General features: G+C 39.9%; 2 protein-coding genes and 1 pseudogene across 5 annotated transcripts in view; 2 read left to right on the top strand and 1 right to left on the bottom strand.

The window, feature by feature from the left end:
* The window catches only part of LOC139962473 (creatinase-like), a 33557-nt gene extending 27338 nt beyond the window's left edge, over positions 1–6219 (top strand). For all 3 annotated transcript variants that reach the window (XM_071962466.1, XM_071962465.1, XM_071962463.1), the window contains 3 exons: positions 392–509; positions 1752–1999; positions 2472–6219. In XM_071962466.1, the coding sequence (XP_071818567.1) occupies positions 392–509; positions 1752–1999; positions 2472–2689 (584 nt within the window). In that variant the 3' untranslated portion in view covers positions 2690–6219. The remainder of the gene's footprint in view (positions 1–391; positions 510–1751; positions 2000–2471) is intronic.
* A 206-nt stretch (positions 6220–6425) lies between these two features.
* Positions 6426–19344, top strand: LOC139962472 (uronyl 2-sulfotransferase-like). 2 transcript variants are annotated; one of them, XM_071962461.1, is made up of 9 exons: positions 6426–6876; positions 7550–8329; positions 14411–14478; positions 16224–16352; positions 16477–16604; positions 17279–17423; positions 17951–18051; positions 18654–18814; positions 19080–19344. In XM_071962461.1, exons 2-9 carry the CDS (start codon positions 7765–7767, stop codon positions 19232–19234), a joined length of 1452 nt encoding a protein of 483 aa, XP_071818562.1. In that variant the 5' UTR covers positions 6426–6876; positions 7550–7764; the 3' UTR covers positions 19235–19344. The 2 variants fall into 2 exon arrangements, with proteins under 2 accessions (XP_071818562.1, XP_071818563.1); XM_071962462.1 differs by lacking the exons at positions 6426–6876; positions 7550–8329 and adding an exon at positions 12839–14056.
* LOC139963298 (U2 spliceosomal RNA) lies at positions 12027–12103 on the bottom strand (annotated as a pseudogene).
* Positions 19345–20463: the final 1119 nt, after the last annotated feature.

Raw genomic sequence — 20463 nt, 5'->3', positions numbered from 1 at the left:
ACCATTTTGAGTGAGTGGCCAGGTCCAGCCCCCACCCTCCGATCAGACCCCCCATCCCCTTACCCCCACCCACCGAAAAGAGAAGAAACCAAACAGTAACAAAGGAAATCATACAAATATATTCCACCTATTCCCAATGAATGTAAAGAACGGATAACGCCGCGTTGCGAGGCGCTTGTCATAAGTTTCCTGATAAATGATGCATTAAACAATGTCATGTGATTAATTTCAGGCGTAATTTGCTGTTTCATTTTTCCAACAAAAAATCATCTTGTGAATTAATCTCATCCATATAAAATGTCGTGATCTTATTACATTGCATATTACATACTTATTGTTGTCGAATCATGTATTAATGTTTCATGAATATTCATTTCGCCCTATTTTCTAGCATGGTCATGGTGTCAGACGGGCGCTACCAACACCGACTGTGCTCATAACGCTAACACCAGTCGGAAAATCAAGTCGGGAGATATCATTGTATTAAACTGCTTTCCAATGATTGCTGGGTAATTTTATTTTCTGCTTTGTGCTGTCATCGCTCATGAATGTATAGGGCCTTCATGTGCGGAGGCCTTATATAAGAAAATATAAAAGTGCTGATGTTGTGGGAGTTGTGGCATTGGCATTAACGATGATCATTATCATGAGAACGGTGACGATGATGATGATGATGATGATGATGACACTGACGACGACGGTGTTGACGACGATGATGAAGATGTTAATGACGACTTTAATGAAGATGTTGATTACGACATGCATGATGTTGATGACGATAACGATGATATGTGTGATGTTGACGACGATAACGACGACATGTGTAATGTTGACGACGACATGTATGATGTTGACGACGATGTGTATGATATTGATGACGGCGTTTGATGAAGATGTTGATGACGATGACGACGACATATATGAAGTTGTGACGACGACGATGATGATGGTAACGATGACGAAGATCGATGAGAGATGATACCAATAGTGACGACGATGACAAAGATGATCACGACGGTGATGATGAGGACGACGATGGCAAATTTGATGATGATGATGATGATGATGATGATGATGATGATGATGATGATGATGATGATGATGATGATGATGATGATGATGATGGTGGTGGTGGTGGTTGTGGTGGTGGTGGTGGTGGTGATGGTGATGGTGATGATGATGATGATCATAATCATGATGATCATGATGATCATGATGATCATGATGATGATCATGATGATGATCATGATGATGATCATGATGATGATCATGATGATGGCGATGACGACGATGATGTCAGCGGCGATGGGAGTGTCAATGATGGATTGGATTGGTAACACTCACGTAAGCCAAGGAAGAAATTTCATTCTTTTAATACTCCGTGCGAAATGATAATTCCGTTGACACTTTTCTTAATCCCTTTCATTACTCATCACTATCACTTCTGCAGCAGAAGATTCATATTTCATGTGATCATGTATTAACAAGTGAAAATAGCAATTTTCTCTCGATTCCCCCCCCCTTCGTCTCCCTTCCCACCCGACAAAAGAGAACAACCTTCATTCCGTGTATACTTTATGCAAATTTCTATCTATAAACAATGTATTTCATCATATGTATACAAGCTGCAAGTATTTATTCCTATATAACAAGACGAATTGTCTCAATTGATTAATATCAAACTAATTTGATTGAAGATTAAACATATATAAAAAAAATATATTATTATTTATTTACTTCTTTGTTTATAGATATTTTTCAGCTCTGGAACGCACTTTATTTATGGACCACATTCCAAGTGACCGCCATCTTGAACTTTGGGATATAAATTGTACCGTTCATCGACGTGGGTTGGAACTGGTGAGACCTGGGGTAAGATGCTGTGACGTAGCGACGGAATTGAATGAGTTATACCGCCCTCACAATCTCTTGCAGTATCGAAGCTTTGGTTACGGTCACTCCTTTGGAGTTATTTCAACATTCTACGGGAGAGAAGCAGGTATAATTAGCTAAAACTTTAATAAGCAGTCTATTGTTGCTCTTAGTCAAATTGATTGCATACTAAATGTGAACAGTATAGAATTGGGTTTATAAATTTAATGCAACCGACACACACAGACGGAAGTTCATAGGGATTAATTTAAGCTTGTTACACTTTCGGATGTTAATGTACGTTCATGTAACTCCCCGCCCATCATTTAACCGCCCCCCACACACACCACCACCCCTCATCTTCCCAGTAGTGTACCACAGTATGTCCAATGCACCCCCACACCGCGCTGAGTAAAAGAAAATGTTCCGATAAATCACCAAATAGTGCGCAGTGTGGGGCTGCGCTTATCCCCTATATATGTACACCCCGTCCCCACACCCTCATCAACAATTTCGATTATTTACAAGAAAAATGAGATTTACTTCTTTTCAACTGTATAGACATGTGAAGATATGTTATCATTATTTTACCTTTCCAGGATTAGAATTACGAGAAGACGTGGAGACAGTCTTAAAGCCTGGTATGATTCTCTCTATGGAACCCATGATCACCATTCCAATAGGAACGGCTGGTGCTGGAGGCTATAGAGAACATGACCTCTTGGTTGTGACCGAAGATGGCAATGAAAACTTAACGAGAACATTTCCTCTCGGATCAGAGCAATGCGTTATCAATCGGAATAAAGCAAGTATTTAGAAGGACGAGAGATCTGGAAGACCCTATGTGGTAGTTTGCTGAATACATCGCAAGAGCTACAACCTCACTTTTCAGGTGTGGATCCAGGGGATATTTTATTAACCCAACCCCTAGCCCTCCCTTTCTCTTCAACCTCACAGCTTGAAATTCAGAAGAAGTTATTTTATTTTAAGCACAACCTTGCGTAGTAGACTAATTGATTTTATGCGCGCCATGGACGTTACTTTTTTACCTTACTCATTTACAATGGTAAAAACTGTTGTTGAAACCAATCATTGAATTCGAGCTCACAAAGGCCTATATTCACAGACCCTTCTTCTCTATAAAATCCTAGATCATCCTAAATCATATGAGCTTCCATTGTAAGCGCTGTCCTTTGGCCAGTTGCGTTAATAAAGATTTTAAAAAAAATCGTTGATATTGAAAATCTTCCTTTTCTGTAGCCTATAGGCTATATGATTAATTAATGATTAAATTATCCGATCGTCGAAATTTCTTGAATTGTATGGAATTTGTAAGTACTCACTGATAAATATTCATGTCATACAACATTTTGGGACGGTGTCTTCTTTTTGTTTAAAGCTTTGTTGGTTCCTTGCTTTTTGCAAAGCAAGGAACCTATGCATTCAACTTGGCGTGTGTGTGTGTGTGTGTGTGTATGTGACGCTTGGCTTGTGTACACGATATCTCAATAAGGAAAAGATGTATCATGATCAAATTTGGTGGGTGGATAGCACATAGTAAGAGGAAGATCCCTATTGTTTTTGGTGCCCACAAAGGTCACCAAAGGTCAGTTGTGGTCCAAAAACCCAAAATATTAAAACTGCAATAACTCCCGGTGCCAATGTGTGACAAGGTTTATATTTTGGGACAAGTTGTGAACTGGTTAGGGGAACATTTTGAAATTTAACGGTAATGTGATCGAAGGTCAACAAAGGTCAATTAATGATAAAAAACTAGTATTTTTGCGATAACTTGAGAACAAAATGTCCGTTAGGGCTGGAAGTTGCTTCAATGTAATCCAATTGTCGACTCGCATCTGGGTGACCCTTGACCTCAATTTGACCTCTGGTGACCTTTACGTGTTTTGGGGGATTTTTACAGTTTTGATGCTATTTTCAGATGTCAAAGGTACCTTCTGATCATAAATGTCAATAGGTTGACCCCGTGTGACCTTTATGTGCGAAGTTATACGAGGTCAAAGTTATTTTTCAGACATTTAAATGCAATAACTCCCACTTCCAAGGTGTGAAATGGTTGATATTTTTGGACAAGTTGCAAATGGTATAGGGGAATATTTTCAAACTTAACGGTCATGTGATCCGAGGTCACCAAAGGTCAATTAAAGTTAAAAAACTAGTATTTTTGGGGGAGAAAATGGGCAAAGAAAAAATGTTTGAATTTGTATAGTTTGATGCTCTATTTAGGTCTCATCGATCAAAAATGTCAAAAAGTTGACCCAAGGTGACCTTTGTATGTTAAGTTATATGAGGTCAAAGTTAATTTTCAGACATTTAGTGTAATAACTCCCAGTGCCAAGGTATTACACGGTTGATATTTTGGGACAAGTTGCAAATGGTATAGGGGAATATTTTCAAACTTAACGGTCATGTGATCCGAGGTCACCAAAGGTCAATTAATGATAAAAAACTAGTATTTTTGCAATAACTTGAGAACGAAATGTCCGTTAGGGTTGGGAGTTGCTTCAATGTTATCCAATTGTCGACTCGCATCTGGGTGACCCTTGACCTCAATTTGACCTCTGGTGACCTTTACGTGTTTTGGGGGATTTTTACAGTTTTGATGCCATTTTCAGATGTCAAAGGTACCTTCTGATCATAAATGTCAATAGGTTGACCCCGTGTGACCTTTATGTGCGAAGTTATACGAGGTCAAAGTTATTTTTCAGACATTTAATGCAATAACTCCCACTTCCAAGGTGTGACATGGTTGATATTATTGGACAAGTTGCAAATGGTATAGGGGAATATTTTCAAACTTAACGGTCATGTGATCCGAGGTCACCAAAGGTTAATTAAAGTTAAAAAACTAGTATTTTGGGGGGAGAAAATGGGCAAAGAAAAAATGTTTGAATTTGTATAGTTTGATGCTCTATTTAGGTCTCATCGATCAAAAATGTCAAAAAGTTGACCCAAGGTGACCTTTGTATGTTAAGTTATATGAGGTCAAAGTTAATTTTCAGACATTTAGTTTAATAACTCCCAGTGCCAAGGTATTACACGGTTGATATTTTGGGACAAGTTGCAAATGGTATAGGGGAATATTTTCAAACTTAACGGTCAGGTGATCCGAGGTCACCAAAGGTCAATTAATGATAAAAAACTAGTATTTTTGCAATAACTTGAGAACAAATTGTCCGTTAGGGTTGGGAGTTGCTTCAATGTAATCCAGTTGTCGACCCGCAACTAGGTGACCCTTGACCTAAATTTGACCTCTGGTGACCTTTTCGTGTTTTGTGGATTTTTACAGTTTCGATGCTCATTTCCGATGTTAAAGGTACCTTCTGATCATAAATGTCAATGGGTTGACAATGGGGTGCGAAGTTATACGAGGTCAAAGTTAATTTTCAGACATTTAGTTGACCCCTGTGTGACCTTCGTTTGCGAAGTTATACGAGGTCAAAGTTAATTTTCAAACATTTAATGCAATAACTCCCAGTGCCAAGGTGTGACAAGGTTGATACTTGATATTTTTGGACAAGTTGTAAATGATATAGGGGAATATTTTCAAACTTAGCGGTCATGTAATCCAAGGTCACCAAAGGTCAGCTAATGTTAAAAAACTAGTATTTTGGGTGGAGAAAATGGGCAAAAAAAAAATGTTTGAATTTTTACAGTTTTGATGCTCTATTTAGGTCTAACCGATCAAAAATGTCAAATGGATGACCTCCCGGTGACCTTTCTGTGTGAAGTTATGTATACAAGTTCAAAGTTAATTTTTAGACATTTAATGCACATAAATCCCAATGCCAAGGTGTGACACGGTTGATATTTTGGGACAAGTTGTGAATGGGGTGGTGCAACATTGTCAAACTTAAAGGTCATGTCATCTGAGGTCACCAATGTTATCATATCTGTTGACCCGCTTGTACGGACCTTATAGTTCTTACATTTTCGACGCCATATTTAGATCTCAAAAGTGCCTTTTGATAAAAAATCTGATCACATTTTGTGATCACAAAAGTGTTGGCTATAGTGTTGGTTACTTTATGGGTACATGTAGGACCACAATTACTTGGACTATTTGAGCCCAATCTTGCTTGATAATATTATGTGTATTGTCATGTACCCCAAGCAAGGAACCACAGTGCCCTTGGGCTCTTGTTTCTTAAATCAATTTCAGTATTAATGAATATGATGTTAGTAATTTGTTAGGTTTAGTAACAAAGCTGTCATGGTATAGTTTCTATAAGTCAGAGGGAAAATTAACGTTTTCCTTGTATTTTGCTTTGTCGCGATGCACTTGTGCTTTGTGAAGTTGTTTAACCCACAATAAATTCAAAACTCTAATTTGTACTTTCTTGTATTTTATTTATTGCCCTCGGTGAGAGCAATTTATCACTGGTCCCCAATAACTGAAGTAAAACGTTATTCTATACGCATGTTGGAACAGGGAGTTGTTATGGAACAACTCCCTGGTTGGAATGTATATACTGGTATACCTTTGTACTTCGAACGAAGGTGGCGTAGACGTCAAAGGAAATCTGATCGCTCTCTGGGGATGCCTGACCTTCGTGTTTAGTCATAGGATTTACATAGGCTGCGTGGTATATCCTGAGGTGGTTTTAAGGACATGGTGATAAAATATCTGAAGACAGAACTCCATTCCATAACAACTCCCTGTACTAACGTATCTGTACGCAATGTGTATACAATAATAGGAGGTTCGTCTGCCTCATATCTCCCATTCAACAGTACTTTACAGTTCTGAGAGGAAGTTCTCATCGCCGTTCCGGATTTTGCCTGTGCCTTTTCCTAATATCATATTGGTGTGTTAACACGTTTAGTCTAATTACAAACGGAATTGGATATTGCCAATCGAATGTATTATCTGACTGAAATACAACATTTTTGCGAGGAAGATCATTACATACACCAGAGCTCGTCGCCAGAATCATAAGACAATACCGCCGTGTGTGATTAACGAAAGAACAGATACACGGCTGGGTGAGTGCAAGTTTAGTTAGACACAGTTAGGTTATAGGCCTATACCAGCTGGGTTTAATTTACATGGTGAAGGCAGTGTTTTAATTGTTAGTGCAGTTTCTAGATGGACGGATCCAGGGGTAAAGCCTTTAAGAAAGGAGGGGATAGGGTAGGGTTCGTTGAAGCCGACTCCACTGCCGAGGCCTGGTCGCTCGCGGTTCCCCCATCAAGAAACAAAAGTACGTGAAAGTGCATTTTGAGACATATTTAGGCCATTGATAGGTCTACACGCAAGATTGTGCTATAATAAATTACTTTTCAGTTGTTGTTTGGGGTTGTACCCCCAAACCCTGGTTTCGCGCTCAGGGTTTTCACTGAAATGTGTCGCCGAGTAAGGCTCGGAGGATGAGCTGAAAACTAGGCCAGTTCTTACGCTGATCTATAGGCTACTGTAGGCTATAAATGATTTACGCCTTTTTAAATTGGACGCCTTCTTGTTGTGAGATTTTTCCCCGTTAAATTCATCCACAAACACTTTTGATAAAAAACTGTACCAGTTTCTGATGCTAATTCTACGTGCTGATGGCTTTAACCTTTTTAGAAAGCGAAAGAATTTGCTTTCTTTTCGTTTTTCTTCTTGCTTCTTTTCTTTTTTCATTACTTTTCTCTCATTTTATTCTTCTTTTCTTGCCAGACACCAAATTGCAACTGAAACAACTCCGGCCGCATATGTATATAAAATTTGTGGGAAATCGTGGAACTTCGTTTTTTTTTAAAGATTTTATCTAAAGTTTACCACGCAGAAGGTTATATGTTTGGAAAAAGACTACATTAGTATATAACGTGAAGAAATTGTCTATTTTTCATATTGATGAACCTATAGTGTTTATCTATACATTTCTAGTCACAATGACGATTTCCGGTTTTAACATCGTTTACCGGTTAACCTCTAATTTACGTTATCATTGGGGACTTCACTTTCGATTCCTTTTTCGAACATTAGTTCTGTTGATTGTACCGACTCTCTGTGTTATAGCTACAGGGTTGGTTTACAACACGACGAATGTCAAATCCAAAATATTTGATGTAGGTCCCAGGGAAGAGCCTTCCCATGACTTCATGACATTCCAGTTGGATAAGGCATCAAAGAGGGTGAATTTTTCACGAATGAGAGAGGATGGGAATGAAGAAAAGGGGAATAATGACAGAGATGGAATTTCAAATACCAGAATAGATTTGACAGATGATGACTTCAATACATCCCAGCTGAGTACAACGCGAAGTGATAGTAATGATGGGATGCAGGAAAAGACAATAGAAGATGAAGAATCGTCATTGGTAGGAGAAATCAAGAATTCGAAGAGTCATCTGAATGATTCGTTAATAGACTACAAGGAGACAAAGGAAAGCGAGCATATGAAAGTAGAACCCGAAGGCCATCTGGAACCGGTGTTTACGATACCACCCTGCTCAGGTACAGTTTTACCACTAATTGCTTCAGATTTGGTTATAAATTGAAAGCGCATGAAATGATTAATTTGACCTGGGCTCAGGGCCGTCTTAACGCATGGGCCCACTGGGCCCTGGCCCAGGGCCCCGCGATGTCAGGGGCCCCGCAATCGTAGTAACCCCATGTCTTAATCTGGGAGGAAAACTTATTGAATAGGCCATTATGCCTGATTGAATTCGATACTTGACAACTTGTGACGAGAGTTGGTGAAACACTTGAGAGTTTGACATTAAATATTCGAATCTGAGTTGGCAACCCTGGAATATACAATGCTTCAGTCACGAAAGGCATACAGTTTGAAAACCGTGGGCAATACCTCACTACCAAACCTAAAAAAAGGAACCACCACTTGTGTTCAGGCTCACTTATACACCCTACATCAAAACCAAGGGCGTAGGAACCGGGGGGGCTGGGGGGCGCCAGCCCCCCCAGTGAAAAATGTGGAGGGGCGGAAGTATCATTCCGCCCCCCCGCTTCGCAAGTCCGAAAACCCCTTTTTCATTTCCAAATGAGAAAAAAATCTCATTTGGAGCACCAAATTGCATCTAAGGCCAGGTGAAAAATACAAAATTAAGTTTACAAAATGGAGTGGGTGTTGAAGTGTGCTATATTGCACCAAATTGCATCTGAGGCCACCTGGAAATGCAAAAAATTTCAAAGGGGAGGGGTACACCCCTCCCCTTAGACCCCTCCCCCAGGCCGACCATCAGTCTTCAGCCCCCCCACTCAAAAGTACCTTCCTACGCCACTGATCAAAACCACGCATTTGAAGAAAAAAACACTTTTGAAACATTGGCACTTAATCTCGCAACACGCGGAATTATCCAAACTGTTTCCAAAAGAACCGATTCTAGCCTACAAAAGAGCCCAAAATCTCAAAGATTTACTTGTTAACTCAAGGTTTCGTATTAACGAAGAATCAGCTGACTCTCAAAGTTCACCCGAAGCTCTGTTAGATGCTCTTATAGCTGCACTTTGAGTCCATAAAACCTCTTGCACAGAAAATAGATGCATTTTGAGAACGAGACGCCCAGGCCGAATATAAAATATTTAAAGGCTACTACTGATGAAGCTCCTCCTATAAAGTTTGAGAGCAGAAACCGGTCTAGTTGGTCATAAGAACCTACGCTAGTCTCTCCTACTATTAACAGTACACTCAATTCACGTAATAGGTGCAATTATGTTTCACCATGAGGAGCATGCTATAAGTTTATGTTCCTCGGGCCCTCCCTTAAAATACTTCATGTTCTTGGCGACTACGTTGCGTTAGATAGTGTAAAACCGCCTACACCCCAGGCGCGTAGCCAAGGGGGGGGGGCGAAGGGGCAGCCGCCCCCCTTGAGCATATTTAAAAAAAAAATAATGTTTTTATGATATCGCTAGTATTTTCAAAAGAGAAAATACTAAGATGCAACTTACAAAGCCTGGGAAGTGCCATTTCCAGCGATCTGGGAGGCATTTTCAGCCAAAATTTTCTTGTACGCTTCGCGCCAACTCATGGTGGCGCTACGCTTAGATAGTTGCAAGGCCGAATCTACAGTTTCGCCCTCCCGTGGCAAATTCCTGGCTACGCGCCTGACACCCCCCTTTCAGTTGAAAGACCGGTCACAAGGGTGTTACAAATGGTGAGTCCAGTATTGTTAGGGAAGGGATGGAGGGCAACTGGAAGATTACTCTTCAATAATGTATTTCAGCTTTTAGATAGATCACGTATGTTATTCAGCTAAAGTTTTATGCTTTATTCGCGACAAAATATGCAGGCATGTCTATGCTTGAGCGATTGTCAAGAATGTCAATTTTTCACGCAACTTTTTTCGAACTCACTTAATTGAGGGGCCCCGCTCCATTGCCGGGCCCAGGGCCCGGTGATCTCTTAAGACGGCCCTGCCTGGGCTTATAGAGGGAGTGGCTGGTACGGTACCGGATATAGTAAAAACAGGGAGGGGGGGGGAACTAACCTGTCGGACTAATCAAATACGGTGTCGACCGAGTACTTACAAAACGAGTTGTGAGATTGTTTAACTTTCAGGCCATTTTCATTGTAGGCTATCTATAGCAAAGCTTTTGGGACAGTACGTCGTCTAAGTGTCTCAAATATATACTCCTCGCCTAACGCTAAACCAAAGTCAATAAACTGATAATGTCAACAAAACACGCATTTCATAATCTTGAATACAAACAGAAACTGTATTGAACAGACTTGGGTCGAGCCTGTAAGGAAGTGAAACGTGTAACACTGTACCGATAACATACATAGAGAACTGTCTACTAACGAGGAGCTATTTAACGACTTTGGCTGCATAGTATGGCTGCTGAGTATATCATTTCAGTAAAGTTCTCGGCATTTTGGCTAAGATCATGTGTAGTATCTGTTCCCTTTCGAGGGGAATGGTGATACACACCCGACGATGATCACACAGTCACAGTCCCGATGCAAGGGGACTGCAGGGTTGAGAGCGGATCAGTCGTTCGGTAGTTTGGTTTTCGTGCCCAGTTCTTTTCATTACTGCTATCTGTTATCTTGTATTATTTTCTGCAGTTCTGTTTGTTCATGTATCTCTCTCATGACTGCCATCTGTATTACCTTATTGCAATACATGTATTATTATCTCTTTTGATCCCATCGTAATGTAATGTAAATGTCACGTACTACCAAACTATGTGGTTGCCATGGAAACCGAGGTCAAAGGTCACGTGGTTAAAGGTCAAAAGTACATTTTTAGCGCAAATTTTGTGTCAGAAATTCCTGCTGAACGGCTGTGCCGATTTTCTTCAAACCTGGTGGGACTGAGGTTTGAAAAAACTTTTTTTATTCTGTTTTTGTCTCTTTATGTTCTTTATCGATAAAATAGAGACTGAAGTTCACAGTCATGAATTGAGTCTCTTTTGCCCAATCCATCCCCTCCCTCCCTTGCCTATTTCATGAGAGGAAGAGGAATTGATGGGTCGGTGTTTGGGGGCCCCCCGGGGGGGTGGCGAGGAGGAAGAGATCGAGATGAATGAACATAGTTGTCCACAAAAAAAGGAAAACGTGTAGAGAGCAAACTACATAGTTCCCTACATGGTTTCTTCAATTTCCTCTGGAATATATATTTATTTCAAAAGAAATGCTGCCATCTTTAATCTCACTAGATTTTTTCTCATACCAATTTCCATTTTTTTTTTTATCACTGGCTTGATCACCTTTCTTAGTTGTGAAAACGAAAAAGGGAAACTTTCTCTATATATATATATTTCTCAATACACGGCGACTTGTAATAATCGGCGCAAACTATAACTGTTAAGTCCCTATTCTATTCTTGAGCTCTGTAGGAAATGGATAGAGATAAATCATTCTAAGTTTCTCCACATCATTGACTGAAATACCACAAATAAGATAAAAATCTTAGCGAAAGGAATTGTGGTTGTTATTCCAACCTCCAAGAAACTTATTGGTACTTTTTAAGAAAAGTCAACCAGGAAAGAACCTGGGCACGACAACCAAACTACCGAATGACTGATCCGCTTTCAATCTCAGTCCCCTTGTATCGAGAAACTTATTGGTACTTTTTAAAATTAAGTCACCCAGGAAAGGACCTGGGCACGAAAACCGAACTGTCGAACGACTGATCCGCTCTCAACCCCAGTCCCCTTGCATCAGGACTGTGACTGTGTGATCATCGTCGGGTGTGCATCACCATTCCACTCGAAAGGGAACAGATACTACACATGATCTTAGCCAAAAGGCCGAGAAGCTAAACGTATTGGGGTTATTGGTGTTAAGCCTTCGCAACTATATAAATATTCTCTTGTAAAGCACCTTTGAGAAACTCAGTTCTTCCATATTCGCTACTATAATTACCTTTTACTCGTGTTAAATTTATGTGTCGTCTGTGAACCTGCCATCCTTTGTATACTTTATTTACAACCCTCGTGCAATGTGTCTCCCATAGAAATTGATAAGGTGGGGCCTCCTCACTGATTTCGATATTAGTCTCGGACGATTAATCGATGTCGTTTAACGGTAGGATTACCGATATGCGTTTATCTTTACAGAAGCCTAACCTGCAGATATAGAATGGATCAGTCGTTTCATGTACTGTTACCTTTCATTATTTTAAGACCGAAGCTATGTCTATTGTTATTTTTTGCTTGTAGGGTCAATGGTTTAGTCTTCGCCATTTTCTCTGTCTTTGGGGAGAAAGTAAGGGGTGGGGTGAAGAAGGTGTTAAAGGCAGGGAGGGTACATGGTGTGGCAATACTGATTCTGGTTCTTGGGTATGCTACTCTTCATCATTTTTGCTTCAGTGGGATAGCCAGCATCTGTCGCCACTCCACTCCCTTCCCCTACCCTCTCCTTCCCCTCCCCTCTCGATCCCCTTCCCTCTCGGCCACCTCCATCCGATCCCCTCCAGTCTCCTTCCATTCCCCTCTCCTCATTTTTAAACTGTAAAAAGGACGTTCAAATCGATCATTAACTAATATATTAACTTATTTAAGTCCTCGGGTTGCGAAACGACTTGGACAAGCCTAGAACGATAGTCTGAACGAAGCACACTAAACCTCAAATGGTCACGCACTATCGCACTTTAAGAATAAAATTTGCCCTGTCGTGCTTTTTGTATGTGATATGTTTTAATAACAGGCCTGTATAGATTTGTCGTTTATAATCTCTATATCGCCTGGAGTGAAATACCCTACGAACTAGTCTGAGTGTAGAAATAATTCGGTGGAAACACAACTCTCTTCTTTCCCTCGGAATGCTCTACGTTGTAATTCTTACGTTGTTCAACTCAAGGATAAAACCACGTATATAGGCTGATATATTCGTCAAGGACTGTCACCGAAATAGGTCATTTCGTCTTTTCAGAGAAGTTTTTCAAGCTTAAACTTCCTTCGTGGTTTCAAAGTCATCAAAATGCGCTGACTTCTTATCGATAGGCTATATGAAGCCTATACTTTTTAAAGCAAATAATATTTTGGAAATGTATATAGGCTTACGTGTATAGAGACCATATATTTGATTTTCTGTTGTTGTCCATTGCGATTGATTTTTCCATTATATTTCAAGAAGTTTCACTACGTAGTCTCAAGGAGGGGATATTATATTTGATAGATTGAATATTTTCTTCGAAGTTTTGAAGGAATACATTTTAAGGTATTTGCGATATGTAGGCCAATGTCAACGTGTCTCGTAAATGGTAGGCTAAGGATCGGTGCGTTTATTATTCAATACAATCTAACTGCTTATGCAAATTCGTGTGCTAGTACTTCAGTTGTATGGTATACGCACCTGAGTGGTTACTTTGAAGGCGGTGAATAGGGGACGTCCTAGCTGCAAGATGATAATCACTATACTTTACCTAATCGGGTTCAAACCGAAGCAGATGATTAGTCTCTCAACCGGTTTCATCGTCTTCGTCGCCATGACAGTAACACTCTTATTAGGCATCCATGTGACCATGAACTACAGTAACACCGTTAATGTCAAAGTAGCAATAATACAGAACATGGACCCTCGTGGTTTACTAAGTCAAGTGAAAAATGACGATATCGTGACGTCACAAGGAGACGAGGACGATAATTACGGTTCTGTGTTGGATTCAGCTGATGACGAGTTAACAAATATCGACGATGGGAACGAGGAGATGAATATGCATGAAGTAGTAGGGAATATTAGTACTTGGAACCCAAATACGAAAGGAAAGAAGGGTAAGCCTCATTGGTTAACGAAGAAAGATGATACGCTACGCATGACCGGAAGTTGAACTAGTTTCGTTTTCTTGTGAGACGTTCACTTTGTTAATATGTTGTGTAATATCCTCCAGATACTATACCACTGGACCTTCACAAATTCCCCCCTACACGCCCCTCCTCTTCAAGTACCCCTACCCTAAATCTATAACAATTTACACATGTAATAGGAATATGGCTTTGAAGCAAATATGCTTGCGGCCCAAAATACACAGAAAACTCCGCAGGCCCCTGTCTGTGCGCACTTTTCTTGCGCACCTTTCTTCCGAAATTTTCATCTGCATTCATCCTAGCATTTCTTCTTTTATTCAGGTGTTGATCACCATCCTAACAACACACCAGATACATCATATCTATATGGAAAATGTATCACAGGACGGGTAAGTCATTATTCCTCAACGACTTAGATCAAGTCTAGGACCTCTTCGAATTATGAGCGTATTGATTATTAGGGTATTGCTGCGTTCGATATTCTGAAACTTCATTTTACACATACCACGTGCAAATAAATATATGTAATGACTTCAACAACGACCACAAACAAAAATGAAAGTCGCCCGATAACTGTATGCAATTTTGGCCAACTTCCTGAACGCATTTTGATAGATACTTGCAGACCGATATGAAACCAATTGGGGCATTGCTTAGAAACAAATGAGATTTACAAAGTACAGTTCATTAATGACATATGAGTCTATAGAATATGTGTACTCTGACTTGTACTCTAGCGTAATTAGCCTACATGAACTCGGCCTTATGTCTAAGTACTCAGCCAACATGTACTCGACCTTGTTGTCGTATAGTAGGCCTACTCAGCCTACGCGTACTCGGCCTTGTGTCTTAGTACTCAGCCTACAGTGTACTCGGCCTTGTGTCTTAGTACTCAGCCTACATGTGCTCGGCCTTGCGTCTTAGTAATCAGCCTACATGTGCTCGGCCTTGTGTCTTAGTACTTAGCCTACATGTACTCGGCCTTTTGTCTTAGTACTCAGCCTACACGTATACTCGGCCTTGTGTATTAATACTCAGCCTACACGTATACTCGGCCTTGTGTATTAATACTCAGCCTACATGTACTCGGCCTTGTGTCTTAGTACTCAGCCTACATGTGCTCGGCCTTGCGTCTTAGTACTCAGCCTACATGTACTCGGCCTTGTGTCTTAGTACTCAGCCTACATGTGCTCGGCCTTGTGTCTTAGTACTCAGCCTACATGTACTCGGCCTTGTGTCTTAGTACTCAGCCTACATGTCCTCGCCCCCGTGTCTTAGTACTCATGTACGAGGCATTGTGTCTTAGTACTCAGCCTACATGTACTCAGCCTTGTGGCTTTGTTCTCGGGCTCGAATCATATTCAATAGTATAGTATATTAACTAATGCCAAACTTTGCATTTGTACTAGTGCTTAGGGCATTTTACTCGTTCTCATATACCAAAGGAACTACTTGTACTCGTGGACCTACTCAAGCTGTTGTAGTCTGATATGAAGTACTCATATCTTTGCATGTAAAGAACATGTCAAATACCAAACACAAACAAAAAATGTTCTTTTTAGAGAAGAAATGATAAATCATAGAAGTTTGATTACGTCATTCGACACGTGACGAACGCACGAGCGACTTAAACGTCGTAAATCGTAAATAAATATATTAGTACCTATACTGAGGTACTTAATTACTTAAAATATGCAGGAACAAATTATTAAAACTTCATCATGATATCGTCTTTGGTGGCTTTCATGGATACTTCTACAATGTTGCAACCTATCAAATGATTAAATATTTGCGAGGGTAGAGATGTGGCGAGATTGCGGAGCATTATGTAGAGGAATGTATCAAAAGAAGTATTTCCCGAAAAATGTATAACTGTAGACTTAAACAAAATACCAGAAAGATCTCCAAAGGGATCGATGAGGTAGGAAGGGACTGGAGGAGGGGTACAAATGGACTGGGAGAGGGGTAGAAACGATTTTATATTAACTATATTGTTATTCATTGATACGTTATGTTGTTGACGTTATTTGTATTGTTTGTGTCTCTTCGTTCGTTCCGTTTTTTATAGTGTCTTAATATTCTGCCTGCTTATATATTTTGAAGCTTTATTTCCATTTTTATTTTCTCTGAACAGAATCACATCCTTCTGTATAACCGGGTCCCAAAATGCGGTAGTAGAACTCTTCTGTCGTTAACCGACACATTGGCCGAGAGATACGGATATCGGAAACCTGCTGAAATTATTGTATCACGGTCTAAATGGGTAATTATTCTGTAAAAAAAAAAACACAAAAATCGAAACAGCTATTTTGAATTAAGTCAGACATCTAACATTGCGTCAAATCTCGGTGTTTATATATATATACTTTATTCTGGACATTTTACAGCAAAACAAAAATATGGAAGTACCGTACCATGACATTGTCAGAAAACGTCTGCGCAATGCACCAGTTACATCCGTAATTCATGGACATATATACTTCATAGACTTCAGCAGGGATAAACTTGTACTACCGTGAGTACTGCAGAATAATATTGAATGAATATTCATTTTAAATAGTATACTGATCCAATCAGCAATCGTAAACCATGCTATGAATTTGAATGCGCAATGCCCATGCGCACTGATATTCAAATGATAGTCGTATAGGTAACAGTATATAATAATTGTATACAAAGGTTCCCGCGTAAAATATTGTTGTTGTAACTAAATCGCCTCGAAATGATGTTGGTAGAAGTAGTTTTGAAATTAGTAATAGTTGTACAAAACCCTCTTGTATATTTTGGTGTTACGGTGTTATAAGTATGGTGTTATGGTGTCACAATTCTTTGAACTATAATGACATAATTTAAATTCCTTTAAACTGCTTTATTCCAGTATATATACACACAGAAGAAGGAAAAATATGACTACATATAACTTACAGGTTGGAATATATATAAGAAATGTTTCTTTTTGAGTAAGAAATTGTAGCACGGTATGATTAGAAATTGTTTACAAACTGTATTCAATATTGTCGCGAGGTATGTGAATTTCTTCTGAAAAAAATGAAAACAATCACTACATACGGTGTCACATGGGAGGTTAAGTCTTAACAAACCAACCGTTTATTATTCCGGACTATTCGTGGGTATTTTTTTGTGGATACATTTTCGTTTGCATCCATCTGTTTTCTTTCCCCTGTATAGCCATAAAAGACCCATTTATCTCAACCTCATTCGGGATCCTTTCGACCGTCTCGTCTCTCAGTATTATTTCGTTCGTTTTGGAGATGGAAAATTTACTAATCTCAAGCAACTTCACAAGATGACTCATCCTAGGCATATTAACGAGGTAAGTCCATTCCGGTGGTATACTCAAAGGCAGGGGAAGAGGAGGGGGATGTGCTTACACCCTTACCCCCACCTTCATCGTCGGTCGAGGGAATTACGTTCAGTCGGGGAAACTTTGCTTTTTCATTCAAATGTATTATGTTAGCACAATCTTGCGTACTACGTTCAGGCCTAATTATCAATCTAATTTATAGGTTAAAGATGCCTCAGAAAGCGGCACAATTTGACGTCTAAACTTTGATTATTTTCAAGGGAGGAAGAGGGTACCCTAACCCCCCCCCCCCCGCGTCTTGCTTGCTGTCCTTCAATAAAGTTTCATGTCCCGACCAAAATCAGTTGGATAAAATTGGAGTTTGACCTCTCCCCACCCCCCCCCCCTCAACCAAAGAAGAAGAAAGAACCCCTTTGAAACTTCACGTCATTAGTCCACCCCAGGGTCGATCCAGAGAGGGTGTTGGAGGTTGACCGACCCCTCTCTTCTGAAATACCTTGGGACAACACATGTTCTTTCATTTCTGATTCCTTTAGAGTTTTAACGATTGTGTAGAGCGTGACCGCCCAGAGTGTATCGGTCCATACGTACAGAGCCTGATGGTGAACTATTTTTGTGGGTATGGTCCAGAGTGTCAGTAAGTAAAGCCTTTTACTGTCTTATAAAGTCTTAACGAAATCTGTAAAGCAGTTAACATTGCGTAATTTACAACTTCCTATACCATTTATACGCCATGATACTCACGTGTCACGGTGATCACACTGTGTTCACACTTTAGTTTTGTAAGGGCAATGGGATCGAGAATGGGTCAAGTTTGGTTGGTTTGATATGTTCCCAGGCTGTTTGTGTATATATCAAGAAGTTGTTTTAATCTGGAGAACCTTGCTTTGATCTCGTTGTTGCTTTATATCTGTACCTCTTGTTTGTTTACGTGTTTTGATTTGTGTTGCCCTTATTTAGTTTTCCTCAAGTATCTTGTTTTCTTGCTTGATTTTTTTTCTAATACCCCTCCTGCCCCCCAAAAATATTGTGGTTTATGTATTTGCACTCGTTGGAGAGGCAACCTCATACTTCTGTCCCCAGGTTTGACCATTGGGGGGGGGGGGACACCTCCCCTTTGCTCCTTAGGATCGAAGCCCCTGGTAAACTGGGTATTTACATGGCGGGAAATTAAAGCCTATTTTATTGACAACCCGATCGAGGCTCATCGAGTTCTTTATTATTGTTATTATTCTGCAGGCAACCTACAGAGGGCGCTCTGGAAAAAGCGAAACAGAATGTGGACAAATATGTCGTCGTGGGAGTTGTTGAAGAGTATGAAGACTTTTTGAAAGTGCTGGAGAAATTATTACCGGATTTTTTCGGTGGGATCTTAAAGGAATTTAAAACCTCAACGGAGAGTAAGTTATTATATTACGTAATCGGCAACCTTCTAGGTTAAAACAGCTACGGTTTTGTGTGTACCTTACTGTGAAAAAAAATGTATATGAGTAATTAAACAAAATAACATGAAGACTACTACATAAAAAGGAAATAAAGCAACATATGAGCGATCTCGAAGTTACAGTTAGCATAGAACTCGGTATACTGACATATTGCGTAATGATTCATGAATATTCATTACTTGGGATATCAAAATCATTCTTTTATTCTTTGTTTTTGCAGGACGGAGAGAAAAGAAAATGAAAGCGAAGAAGAAAAGTCCAGTGACACCCGAAGTCAAAGAAAGAATAACAGCTCTGCTTGAATTGGACTATAAGTTTTATAATCACACCCGAGAACGATTTCATCAACTAAAGCGTACTTTAGGAATAGAGTAGATAATTCGAGCTGACAAAATGGAGTAAGACTGTACACACGTGGGATTGGAGTGGAAGGGTGGGATGGGTGGTATAAAGGAGTGGGAGAGGTCGCAAAGACACCCCCCCCCCCCAAAAAAAAACACAACAACAACACAGTAACATCTATGAATCGAATACATGTATAATTCCATTTCCCCTTCCCGTATACTTACAATAACATGTTTCCTATTGTATGGATCGATTTGTGGTGACGGCGTGATACGGCCGGGTCCTGATTGGCCAGAAATTGTTTCCCCAACAACCGTCTCATCTTTCTCACACATTCAGTGACTCGTGAATGGGAAAGTCAACAATTATTATTGTTCAATCATAGATATTTCTGTTTTCGTTTACCATTCGCTTAGCTCTTCTTGTACAATTTTTCTTCTCTGTGTGATTTGTGAGCAGCTGAATATGTTGATTCTATACATGCTTAAAGTAGGGAGGCCTGAATCCCTATAGACCTTAGGCTGTAGTCCACTAAGATGTATGGTTACACTTTCTTGATTTCTGATCGTTAAGTGGTGTATAGATATTATGTCATCTGCAATGACTCGTTGCATTTAATGTGTCTCCAATACATTAATGTTGCCTGTCGAGCTTCGCCCCTAATAATGGTACTACTTTTATTGTATGCATTATTGCCCATGATTATGTATACCGAATGGAACTCGGTGATCGGGGACCTGAACATAGGAAAAATACTGATTTTATGTATATTAACCATGTTTCTGCAGTATATAAACATCACTTGTAGACAGTTCTCGGTCATTGAGGACCCGGGCATCAGAAGATCATGTTGATTCGGTGTAATTATGGTTAGGCCTATGTTTTACCCAAGCTTTCTGTACACCGTTACTAGACGGTTTCAGTGTGTGAGGAGTGCTGAGAACCAGCCTAACAACATATTTTCGGTGTAGCTGTATACACATACGGTTAGCTACGTGGAGTTGCAAAAGGGGTTCAGGGGCGTCCAAACTATTTATTTGTCATGAGAGTGCCCCGAGGTGACACGTGACCAATACCCAGCAGATAACGCATGTAATGCACACTGTATTGAAGCGGAGGATGAACATTATACATAACAAGAGTTGCTTCTTCGCTGAAATTTATCAAGAACATAATTCTGAATTAAAGGGCACTGATATTTCCCCAAATATGCTAGGAATGTCCAACAGTGGTCATCCAGGTATTAAAACCAGCCTTGA

This window comes from Apostichopus japonicus, chromosome 21, assembly GCF_037975245.1.
Source record: "Apostichopus japonicus isolate 1M-3 chromosome 21, ASM3797524v1, whole genome shotgun sequence".
Classification (NCBI taxonomy): Eukaryota; Metazoa; Echinodermata; class Holothuroidea; order Aspidochirotida; family Stichopodidae; genus Apostichopus; species Apostichopus japonicus.
The sequence above is the reverse complement of the archived record's forward strand: the minus strand, read 5'-3'. Positions and strand labels throughout refer to the sequence as shown.